The sequence below is a fragment of the Phyllopteryx taeniolatus genome, chromosome 9 (assembly GCF_024500385.1).
Source record: "Phyllopteryx taeniolatus isolate TA_2022b chromosome 9, UOR_Ptae_1.2, whole genome shotgun sequence".
In the NCBI taxonomy this organism is placed as follows: Eukaryota; Metazoa; Chordata; class Actinopteri; order Syngnathiformes; family Syngnathidae; genus Phyllopteryx; species Phyllopteryx taeniolatus.
The window spans coordinates 5,609,215-5,621,789 of record NC_084510.1 but is presented as its reverse complement, the minus strand read 5'-3'; the positions used below and the strand labels follow the sequence as shown (position 1 = coordinate 5,621,789).

The following is a 12,575-nucleotide window of genomic DNA, read 5'->3' as shown; positions in this document are numbered from 1 at the left end:
GTGTTGGGAGATTTTGTTATGGTCTGATGAAACCAAGGTTGAACTTTTTGGCCATAATACCAAAAGATATGTTTGGTGCAAAACTAGCACTGTTCATCACTTAAAGAACAGCATTCCCATGTGAAGCATGGTGGTGGAAGTTTTTTGTTCAACTGGAACTGGGCCTTAACTGAGGTTGAGAGAATTATGAAGAGTTCTAAATAACAGTCAGTATTAGCTCAACTCTTCAGGCTCCTGCTCGAAAGTCACTTTTTTCAATTTGTCAATTGTTTATTTATTAACACTATCATTCAGTTTGCTGATTTAATCAGAGATAATGAGTGAAAGTTCCATACGGGCAGTGATGTTTTTTCCATAAGGATCTGGCATGGGGACTGGGTGGTCAGACCTGATCTGGGCACAAAACATTGAGACCAATACACTCTTTCACACTAAGGAATTTGGAAGCTGGTCTGGTTGCTGGAGAGATGCTTAATGGCGTACCACCGGAAATTTTCCTTCAAGGGTTGACTATTTATATTGCGGAGGTATCTTCAAGATGCCAGGAAATAGGTAGAAAATGGGCAATTGCTTTTTGTGGTAACCTAAAAGTATGATACGTGAAGTACACTTGCAACAAGGATTTGTGGACATTCTTCTCTTTATGAAAGACCGCGGTCTGGGCAGTAAAGATAAATAATTTATAAATTTTACTAATTTTTGTATTGTTTCTTCAAAATGGAAGTTGAGAATAATGAGACAGAACAACTGACATTTCAGTTAGCATGTTTAGTTACAGTATTTTGGTTAATTACGCTACAGTACAATGAATGTTGTGGTGTTTTACAGGTGATAAAAATAATGGCAGGGGTACGTCTAATTTATATTGGAATAATGAGAGACTGGCGTAATCCACATACGAGGAGTCACTCAAATGGTGTCAGTGTCTCTAATTAACCCAGCTAACCATGCAGGTTACTGTCCTTTCATTTGTAGTGACAAAGGGCAACAAGGCATTACACGTGACAGAAATCAATCAAAATATGCTTAAAATCCCACTCTGTGACCATGTAACCAACCTCGCTTTCCATATAATCTGTCAGAAATGGTGACAGGAGCGTAATAAGGGAACCCATTCCCCTCATCTGTCACAGTAAATCCCTGGAGCTGCTTATAGAGATCAGGCTACGCAAACTGTGAGGACAGCAGTTGATGTGAGAGAAGAGGAAGATGCAACAACCCCACTGGAGAGATAAAAAAGCAAATAAAGGTTTATAGCATGTTACCGAGTTGGGGAGGCAGAGGAGTTATCCCTGACAGTAAATGTGTCCCTGCAGATTCTTCCTGAGGGTTTTCTTTTGTTTCTACACTATCGCTTTGTGAGCTGGATTCATAAAATGTGTGTGTGTGTGTGTGTATATATATATATCTCCCCTCCAAATGTATTGGAACGGCAAGGTCAATTCCTTTGTTTTTGTTGTATACTTGAAGACATTTGGGTTCCAGATTAAAGGATGAATATGAGTATGGTATTTACATCTAGATGTGTTAAACAACTCAGGACAGAGCACCTTTTGTTTGAAACCACACACTTTTTAAGTGAGCAAAAGTATTGGAACAGACATTATTAAATTAACTTAACGTGAATAACATTTAATATTTGGTGGCATAACCCTTACTTGTAATAACTGCATCAAGCCTGCGACCCAGTGACTTCACCAAACTGTTGCTTTCTTCATTTGAAATGCTTTTCCAGGCCTTTACTGCAGCCTCTTTCAGGTCTTGTTTTTTCTGGGAGTTTCTCCCATCAGTCTCCTCTTCAGGAGGTAAAATGCATGCTCTATTGGGTTAAGGTTTGGTAATTGACTTGGCAAGTACACACACACACACATACACACACGGACACACACACTTAATTCTACATACAATACAAAGCTGACACACTTCATGCAGTGGGGCATGTGAGACTGGGGTGTTGGTCCAAAATAATACAGAGTTGTTGAGGTCTAGCAACGCTTTATTCTTATGTTTTTGTACAAACAGCTTAAACAGCTTACTGTTCAATACTGGTCAACACTTTTCTCTGACAGCAAATATATTTGTTCAGTGACATTGGAAATAGTGATTCATTAATTGCCATCAAAGTGTGTATTGCATTTGTCTGTGCATTTGGATTCATTGTTGATGAAGGCTATGCTTTTCCTGCACTTTCTAATCTATACCTGTCCAAGTATCATTTGATAAGCTTAGTTGGGTCTTATGTGCAGAGTGAGTGGCAATTTAAAGTAATCGCAGCACACCCCAGAGGGAGAAGGTTGTTGTTCATTTGATGAACAAAGCTATCTCATCTGGTCTCTCTCATGTCCTTCACCCTCCCCCTGTGCCACATGTGCCTAAGTGCAGATAGAGGACACTTGCCTTATTCCCTGGTGATGCCACTGCGTTGCACTGCAGGTTTCAGAAGAGAACAGCAACTGCTCAAAGAAGTGTTCGCTAGTGTTTACTGTTTTTCTTGCAGTGTGCTTTGGGAGTATCTAGAGGAGTTCCAGGCTAAAGGCTGAGTTGACAGTGACTCATTGTGACTACTTAGAATGCAGGAGAGACACATCTCAAACTCCCAGCAGACATAAGCTCAGGCTAAAACAAATACTAGCTATTGTAGCTTTGTAAGCTACTTGCTGTGCTATGTGCTCACTCCCTTATGTCTCTCTATTAAATGTCTGACACATTCATATAGATGATGGAAAGCATAGCTTTTGGCAAAACCATCTTCTCTTTCTGTCGTAAATAATATTCATTACTTATAAAAGTAGTGTCTTCGATGTAACTGCAATGTTGTTATTATTTATTCCAGAGCCCACTATCATCACCACTCTGTCTGCAACCCTGGATGTTACTGTGGGGGAGAGTGTGGTCCTACCTTGTCAAGTGAGCCACGATCCCTCATTGGAGCTCATGTTCACCTGGTTCTTCAATGAGCAGCTCATCCACTTTGGCAGCCATGGAGGATATTTTGAGAAAGTCGGCGGTGTAAGTTAAGATGGGACATTTTATAATTACTATAATATTTATTCAGTCAACTGTGATTCTGAGCATTATGATGAATGATAACTCACACCATGACACAATACTAAAAAAGGAATAGTTTGTGTTCAAGACCAAATTAAACTTGACAACTTGGCTGGAACAGCCAAGGTTTGCCGGGAGCAATGCAGCCAAAAGAGCAGGAAAATGTCTTGCTGGAACACCAATTATTTTCATGCAACATGCAACCACACCAACATCCAACCAACTCTGTCCTTCCCAAACATTTTGAAACCTCTACATATAACCAGGTGATCACCATTGAGAGGGGTCATTATTAAACAGAGCCAAGAATACATTTATTGTATTCTTGTTCTTATTCTATACGTTTATTGAATACATTTGCAATTTTAACACCCATCTATTCAACTCTCCACACAATCTACATATCATATAAGGATGCAGATAAACTAGACTTTACAATATATTTATGGAGGCAGACAGTTTATCCCTCCTTACATAGCGTCACCCTTTTGGAAACAATATACCGTAGTGTGTGCAAGAACCTTTGGGAATCTTTGCCTGGCACACCTGTAGATGACGAGGACAGGCAGAGGGAAATCCTTGCATGCACATGTGCTCAGTTTCTTATCTGCAGTTATTGCCACTTTTGTAGTTATCACTTTTATCACATCTTCATCTTAAGTTAGCCAGATGCAACAATGTGATAAAACACCGGCTCAACAGTCCGTTCCATATGACCACCACGTGAGCAACGCATGTTTGCGCAATGAACAGTCACCCACATAAACATGATCTGAAATGTTTTGGAGTCGTATTCTATTCCTGTAGTCTGTTATATTCATTGACACATTCTATATATATAGGCGGCACGGTGGGCGACTGGTTAGAGCGTTAGCCTCACAGTTCTGAGGTGCGGGGTTCAATCCCCGTCCCCGCCTGTGTGGAGTTTGCATGTTCTCCCCGTGCCTGCGTGGGTTTTCTCCGGGCACTCCGGTTTCCTCCCACATCCCAAAAACATGCATTAATTGGAGACTCTAAATTGCCCGTAGGCATGACTGTGAGTGCGAATGGTTGTTAGTTTCTATGTGCCCTGCGATTGGCTGGCAACCAGTTCAGGGTGTACCCCGCCTCCTGCCCGATGACAGCTGGGATAGGCTCCAGCACGCCTGCGACCCTAGTGAGGAGAAGCGGCTCAGAAAATGGATGGATGGATGGACATTCTATATACTGTATATACAAACTCAAAAGTAGTGGAAATATTACACTCAGACTGTCTAGTTAAGTAGAGGTACAGATACTCTGGTAAAAGTAGAAGTACTAATTAAAATTATGTGTGCTACGTTAATAAAAGTAGCACACAGTATTACAAGTGTATTACAGACACTCATGCTAAATTAATTTTTACTGTTAATCATATACAATTCCCATTTTGATGGCACAACAAAAAAACAAAACTTATCTGGACACGAAATGGGTTCCCTCTTATCTTACCTTACATAGTGCCGATAAGGGGGTAAAAAATGTACGTTGCTTGCTGTTCTTTTAGAGCCAGCTGGCGTTGACTCGACTTTTATGATATAAAACAATGCTTTCCCATATCTTTGCTAACTCAATAAATAAATTAGCTAATGATAACAACTGAAAAATACACATTACTTTCATGTGTTTTTTTTTTTTATATTAAACTGAGATTTTTGAATGCCAGAAGCTGGTGGGTTTTACGCTGGCACAAGACACAATGCATTCACCACAAATCATAGTTGTAGCCGACAAACTCAAACAAGTCTCTTAAATAATGCCATGGATGGGGAATATTGTGCTTCTCTGAATCTGTTGTGTCATCCTTGTTACTGCTCCCTGGTTCATGTTCTTCCATGTCGCTTCAGTCCCTGTTTTTTCCCCCTCATAAGATCCCAAGATCTCAATCAAACTGTGGCTGAATGACCTCTCTCTATTTTTGTCTTTACGTTGTAGCGTCATTGCACAAGCCGCAAGCCTATTTTGACAATGTAAGGAGTAGAAAGTGCAGATATCTGTTTTCAAATATAGGGAGTAAAATTAAAAAGTCACAAGAAAAATTAATACCCAAGCTAAGTTCAGATACTATACCGTCATTATAGGATCCAGGATAAATTGTTCATTCAATCATTCATCTTCCGTACCGCTTATCTTCACTAGGGTCGCGGGCATGCTGGAGCCTATCCCAGCTATATTCGGGCGAGAGGCGGGATACACCCGGAACTGGTCGCCAAACAATCGCAGGGCACATACAAACAAACAACCATTCGCACTCACATTGACACCTACGGGCAATTTAGATTCTTCAATTAACCTAGCATGCGTGTTATTGGGATGTGGGAGGAAACCGGAGTACCCGGAGAAAACCCACAGAGGCACGGGGAGAACATGCAAACTCCACACAGACGGGGCCGGACTTTAACCCGTATCCTCAGAACTGTGAGGCAGATGTGCTAACCAGTTGTCCACCGTACCGCCAGGATAAATTATGCTAATTATATATCTAATTCCCTAATATATTTTTCCCATTAAGTCCGTTCTAAAACGCCATTGCTGAGTCATGAAAAGTTTGTCATATGCAGAACTGCTTCTATCTCTGTTTGTTCCATTTCCTTTTATGTAATGTCAACCACTAGCCATAATGGCAGCATTTGCATCACTGTGATCCTTCCGAAATCTTGTTTCATGGAGCGATGTGATCACTATTATCTGACATTTTATTATTTTTACTCGGTGTATTGGTTTTACGGGTTTTACTGTTTTTACTCTATTGAACTGTTTTATTTTAGTGCCTAGTTCATATTTTGTTGGATTGATTTCTGTTCTTATTTTTGCCACTGTTTTTTTTAAGCATGTTAATTAACATTATTCATCAGCGTCTCTATATCAGGGATTCTCAACCAGTGTACATTAGTGACATTAGTGTGCTGTAAGCGCTCTTCAGGTTTTACTTAATTGCTCAAAAAAATAATTGCTCAAAAAAATATTTATTTACAAGAAATAATGTATCTTTGTTCATCTATTTATGCCAGTGAGGCATAGTGGCAGACAGAACAGATAAATGCTCTTCTATTAGATGGCAGGAAGTGCATACAGTAATTAATGTATCCACTCTTTGTGACATTTTTGTTTCTTGGTGTTCCGTGAGATTTTTCAATTGTAAAATATGTGCCTTGGCTCCATAAAGGTTGGAAATCACTGCTCTATATGTATGCTTGCTGTGCCTGCAGTTATAATGTGGTCTGTTGTCTATTGTGTTTTGATGTTTGTAAATACAGTAAAACAACTCAACCACAAAAATCCCTAAAAACAAGCGGCACATCGTACCGTGTTGTTCCCCGTGCAGGTTCGGGCTCTTCTGATCACTGTGTAATTCACTTAAACCTGCAATCCCAACTCCTTTTTGTTTAAAAAAATTGTCATCGAGCCACTACTAGAGGAGATGATACAATGCTGATTAAGCCTGTCAGCTTCTCTAACGTCTTGCTGAATTTTTCAATATCTGATTTTATTTTTTTATTTATTTTGTGTCTACCGTATACATTCCCACGCTGGCCCAGTTAGTGGCGCACCCCAAGTGACGTAGTGGAAATGACGGCATGGAAATGAGCTGTATGGGCAGAGCACATTTGTAAAAAGCTCACTGAAAATATTTTGCGTTTCTGTAGCAGAAAATAATCATAATTGCTGTATAAACAAAAACAAAAATTGCCGCAAATGAACATCTACCTCTTTTCGAGGATCCATTGCCTGCAAGCAGCTGTGTGGGTGGTCACGTGGTCTCGTCCTGAGTGGTCTGTTTTTATTGCTATGTTTGATCCTTATCTCATTTCTTTTAATGTGTGCGTAAGGTAACTTGCTAGTGACCCAGCAATATGGTTTTCGAGAATTTTTATCCATTTGATCATAATTTTGAGCGTCGTAACGTTGCTGCCGCTTCACCACCTGTCATGACGTGGGGAAGTCCTGAATCTCCCTACGGACATGGTGACATACAGCTGAGTTCCGGAGATATGACACGAAAAGCATGATCAAGATGGGAAAAGAGGAAAAAAAGCAGGACGACAAGTGAAAAACATCTACGTCCGGGAAGCGACCCCCCATTGGATATGTGGACATGTATTTGATGCTGAACAAATAGTATGTTGTACTTTATCACATTAAACCATAAAAAGCTGGAAGCGGGTTGAACAGCCGGTGAGAGACACAAACGTTCGTATACCCCCACGTACATTTTGGCCACAGAGTTTGCTTTGTTATTCATAAGTACAATATGAATATAGTTAAGTGTCATGAACATGGTTAGGGCGACGGCGAGGAACGCAAGGCAAGAACATGGTGGACCCAATTGCAGGGAAGCAGGGAGGCAAGGCAGGAGTGCGGGAATCTCAAAATAATAATATTTAATCACAATGATAAAACAACAGGCGACTATGACAAAAACAACTGGCGACTATGACATGGCAAGACATGTGACAACGACAATGAACCGACAAGAACTGAAAGAAACCAGGGAACTAAATACAAACATTGACGAGACAACGAGGAACACCTGGACAAGACACGAGTGGATGGAGAGAGCTGATTGGTCGACACAAAGTAGACGAGAACAGGTGGACAACAACCTAATGAGCACACGACAAACATGGAACACAGGAAAACATGGAACAAAACTAAACAACCCAAACCAAAACACAGACCATGACAGTACCCCCCTTCTAAAGGAACGGATCCCAGACGTTCCCCAAACAACAACCAAAAAGTCACCAACCCAGGGTGGGCGGAAGGGGGCCTGGAGGAGGGTACAGAGTCCACCCCTCAGGTCAGTCTGGTGGCCATCCGAGGTGAGGTGCTTGGCTGAGCGGTTCAGGAGGTCGTCCATGAAGCCAAGCACCAGGGTCTTTACAGGGCCATTCAGGCGGACGACCACGGTGCCGAACCCAAATGGTAATGCAGGGGCCAGGCAATAGGGTTGGGTGACGGCCGCTGGACGAGCGCCGCCGGAGCGGGGACGGGTGGGGGCCGCTGGACGAGCGCCGCCGGAGCGGGGACGGGTGGCGGCCGCTGGACGAGCGCCGCCGGAGCGGGGACGGGTGGCGGGAGCCTGGCGCAGCTGCCGAGGAGCCGGAGCGGGGACGGGGAGCGGGAGTCTGGCGCGGCTGCCGAGGAGCGGGAGCCTGGCGCGGCTGCCGAGGAGCCGGAGCGGGAGCCTGGCGCGGCTGCCGAGGAGCCGGAACGGGAGCCTGGCGCAGCTGCCGAGGAGCCGGAACGGGAGCCTGGCGCAGCTGCCGAGGAGCCGGAACGGGAGCCTGGCGCAGCTGCCGAGGAGCCGGAACGGGAGCCTGGCGCAGCTGCCGAGGAGCCGGAACGGGAGCCTGGCGCAGCTGCCGAGGAGCCGGAACGGGAGCCTGGCGCAGCTGCCGAGGAGCCGGAACGGGAGCCTGGCGCAGCTGCCGAGGAGCCGGAACGGGAGCCTGGCGCAGCTGCCGAGGAGCAGGAACGGGAGCCTGGCGCAGCTGCCGAGGAGCAGGAACGGGAGCCTGCCGCAGCTGCCGAGGAGCAGTAACGGGAGCCTGCCGCAGCTGCCGAGGAGCAGGAACGGGAGCCTGGCGCAGCTGCCGATTAGCCGGAACGGGAGCTGCAGTCGCTTCCTCAGCCTGCCGCCATTGAGGTGTGGGAGTAGAGGGTACGGGAGTGGAAGAGTGCACAAGGTCTCGGGAAGGTGAACTAGGAAAAATGGCTGGTACTGAACATGGCTTGGGGGCAGGTTTGACTAGACGTGACTTAATTGGAGCCGTGGAACAACGTGTGGGAACAGGTGAAAAATCAAGTGATTTGTGAACAGGGGGGAAAAAAACGAGGGGGCAAAATTTGGCCTTTACTTGGGCGCCTCCGTTGGCCACCACGTGGCGGTCCCGGGTAGATGGCCAAACGGGTGCCCAAGAAAAGGTCCGAGGGAAAGGATTTGGAGTCACTGGGGTTGGAAACGTGACAAAAACTGACGAGGACGGGATAAACTAGGGAAGGAACCAGAAAAATCTAAATCTGTGTCAGAGTCAGAATCCGACAGGAGGTTAACTAAATCAGGGCCATCTTCACAATCAGAAAAATCTGAATCTAAAGAAACATGTGGATGTACAATAGTAGGGCATGGTGAATAACTAGGACAAGTGGGGGGACCCGAGGAAAAGGACAGAAAAGACTGAATGATAGGCCTTACTGGAGGAGGGTAGGTATGGATGGCAGGCTGAGGACGGTGGGAGGCAGTTTGGTGGCGTCCAGGGTGACGCCATGTTCTTCCCGCTGGGTCCTGTTCTGGTCGGTTCATTCTGTCATGAACATGGTTAGGGCGACGGCGAGGAACGCAAGGCAAGAACATGGTGGACCCAATTGCAGGGAAGCAGGGAGGCAAGGCAGGAGTGCGGGAATCTCAAAATAATAATATTTAATCACAATGATAAAACAACAGGCGACTATGACAAAAACAACTGGCGACTATGACATGGCAAGACATGTGACAACGACAATGAACCGACAAGAACTGAAAGAAACCAGGGAACTAAATACAAACATTGACGAGACAACGAGGAACACCTGGACAAGACACGAGTGGATGGAGAGAGCTGATTGGTCGACACAAAGTAGACGAGAACAGGTGGACAACAACCTAATGAGCACACGACAAACATGGAACACAGGAAAACATGGAACAAAACTAAACAACCCAAACCAAAACACAGACCATGACAGTTAAGTATTGTTGTAAAACACAATAATGTTTACTTTATAATGTACATTATTTGAATGGGGGAAACCCGGAAATGTATGTGTTTGTCTCTACATTAACAGGTACTATAACACCGCAGTGGTTATAGAACATATATGTACGTTGGGTATTGAAGTATTGACAGTTTCTCTCGCTCATTTTATTTCCCTTATGGGTTTCAACAGCTCTATTATACACTACGTTGGTATATATTCACCCGCGAGGCATTGGGAGACGGGGAGACGGGGACAGTTGGACTTGGCACAGCCTACGTCATATTAAAGCGACGGACCGCTTTGTTGTAATGCTGAATTCTAGCAGTACAGGGCACCAAAAATCACAGGTTATTGATTTAATACCAATTTACAGGCACAAACTTAAATTTACAAAGCCTTTGGTGAAAATAGTGAAGAAATGGAGCCAAGATGGAACTTCAAGACTGTTGAGTCTACACAGATTGGAGTGTCTTTGAAACTTTAACTGGCATCTTAGATGAATATACGGACACAGTTACATCCTACTTCGACTTCTGTGAAGACATGTTTGTCTGTGTGTGTGTTTACCAACAAAGACATTTACATGTTCAATAAAACTTCGCCAACTTCTCCAGGCGAAAGAGGAGGACTATCGGAGTGAGGACAGGGCCCTGTACAATCAGGCCAGAAGCCAGCAGACAAAAGAAATCAACATTGCCAAGAGAAATTATGCAGACAAGCTGGAAAAACAGTTTGCTGCTAACAACTCTGCATCAGTTTGGCGAGGATTACAATCGCTAACCAGCTACAAGCGATCATCTCCCCCAAGCGGAGAACAATAAAGGACTGGCTGAAGACTTGAATACCTTCTACTGCATATTTGAAAAGGGCCACTTTTACACCCCACCCTCACCCAGCCGCACCACCGACAACCACCGTCACACCTCTGACTCCCCATTATGCATTGACCCTTTCCGAACAGCGTGAAACGTGTCTTTAAACAATGAACGATCAACAAAGCTGCAGGCCCGACAGTGTGTCCCCCTCCCGCTTGAAAGTCTGCTCAGACCAGCTCGCTCCAGTTTTCACACAGATCTTCAATAGAACTTTGGAACTGGAACCAAAGAAACCTGCAATTTCAGGACTAAATGACTACAGGCCTGTCGCCTTGGCATCTGTGGTCATGAAGTCCTTTGAATGCCTTGGCTGGACCACCTCAAGAACGTCACAGGACCCCTGCTGGATCCCCTACATTTTGCCTAACAAACAAAACAGGTCTGTGGATGATGGAGTCAACAGGTCTGTGGATGATGGAGTCAACATGGGACTCATCCGGCACAAGGATCCTGTTCATGGACTTCAGCTCTGCGTTCAACACCATCACCTTCCTGATAATTGGCTATTAAAGCATCTTCTTGAGCAAGTGATAAGAGCACCTCTTTCTGTGTGTGACTTACTGTAACAGCGCAACAAATGTACGTATGTTCTCAGGTGTAGGCCAAAATGTTGATGGTGCAAAATAATTTTCTCAAAAACTAATTGTATGTAAACTGACAAAACACAACACACCACAAACAACAAACAGATGCAATGCAACCGGCTGTATTTGCCATCTCATTCATCCCTAAACACTACAATTACCTAATTACCTGAATTAGTTTAAAACTATAGTTTCTTCCCCCAGTGTAATTTTCATAGCATCCGTCACAGTGAAGGACTGGTTAGCACATCTGCCTCACAGTTCTCGGGCACCACCACAGCACCACCTATGGACACCACCACAGCACCACCTATGGGCTACAACTGCCACTGATATAAATATGAAAATGATTGACACATGGTCAGTCACGCCTTCTTTCTCTGAAAGGGTGTATTTCTTTGGGCGCAGTGGTTTCTTAAAAGTCACATGAAAGCTACAAGAGCTACAAAGGGCAGATTATTATTATTTTTTTTTTTTTTTTTTACAGATCATTGTACTCGTGTACTACTGTCATGTCAATCTGACAGTTTTCAAGACTATGATAAAAAGTGGTTTCAATTAAAATTATTAAATCCGCTTTAATTCTAAACATCCCAGCACGGTGGACGACTGGTTAGCACATCTGCCTCACAGTTCTGGAGACCGGGGTTCAAATCCCGGCCCCGCCTGTGTGGAATTTGCATGTTCTCCCCGTGCCTGGTTGGGTTTTCTCCGGGCACTCCGGTTTCCTCCCACATCCCAAAAACATGCGTGGTTGGTTCATTGAAGACTCTAAATTCCCCGTAGGTGTGAATATGTGCCCTGTGATTGGCTGGCGACCGGTTCAGGGTGTACCCCGCCTCCTGCCCGAAGATAGCTGGGATAGGCTCCAGCACGCCTGCGACCCAATTGAGGAGAAGCGGTAAAGAAAATGGATGGATGGAAATGTACATAGCCATCCTTCATCCAGACTCACAATATGTTTGAGAGGGTGTGTATGCAGCACATATTGCGCAAATGTGGTATACTGGCTTATTTTTTTAAACCTTATTTTAAAAACTGTAGGAATAAAGGAGAAAAGGAAACTTGGCAAATGAACCGATCAATTCTCTCTTGTTATTCAGCTATTATAGTTTAAAATGAATATATAGTGCAGGGTTGTGGTGCTGAGAGAAAACTGTAGGAATAAATAAGAAAAGGAAACTTGGCGAATTAACCGATCAATTCTCTCTAATTACTCAGCTATTATAGTTTAAAATAAATATATAGTGCAGGGTTGTGGTGCTGAGAGATTGCAGGACATGGACAGTACACCGAAAAAACGACTTCC

The 12,575-nt window shown here is 44.1% G+C and overlaps 1 protein-coding gene across 4 annotated transcripts in view; it reads left to right on the top strand.

Moving 5' to 3' along the window:
• Window positions 1–12,575, top strand: part of LOC133483989 (contactin-4-like) — a 266,693-nt gene that overhangs the window by 208,978 nt on the left and 45,140 nt on the right. For all 4 annotated transcript variants that reach the window (XM_061785986.1, XM_061785985.1, XM_061785983.1 and 1 more), the window contains exon 13: window positions 2,834–3,009. In XM_061785986.1, coding sequence (XP_061641970.1) covers window positions 2,834–3,009 — 176 coding nt within the window. The remainder of the gene's footprint in view (window positions 1–2,833; window positions 3,010–12,575) is intronic.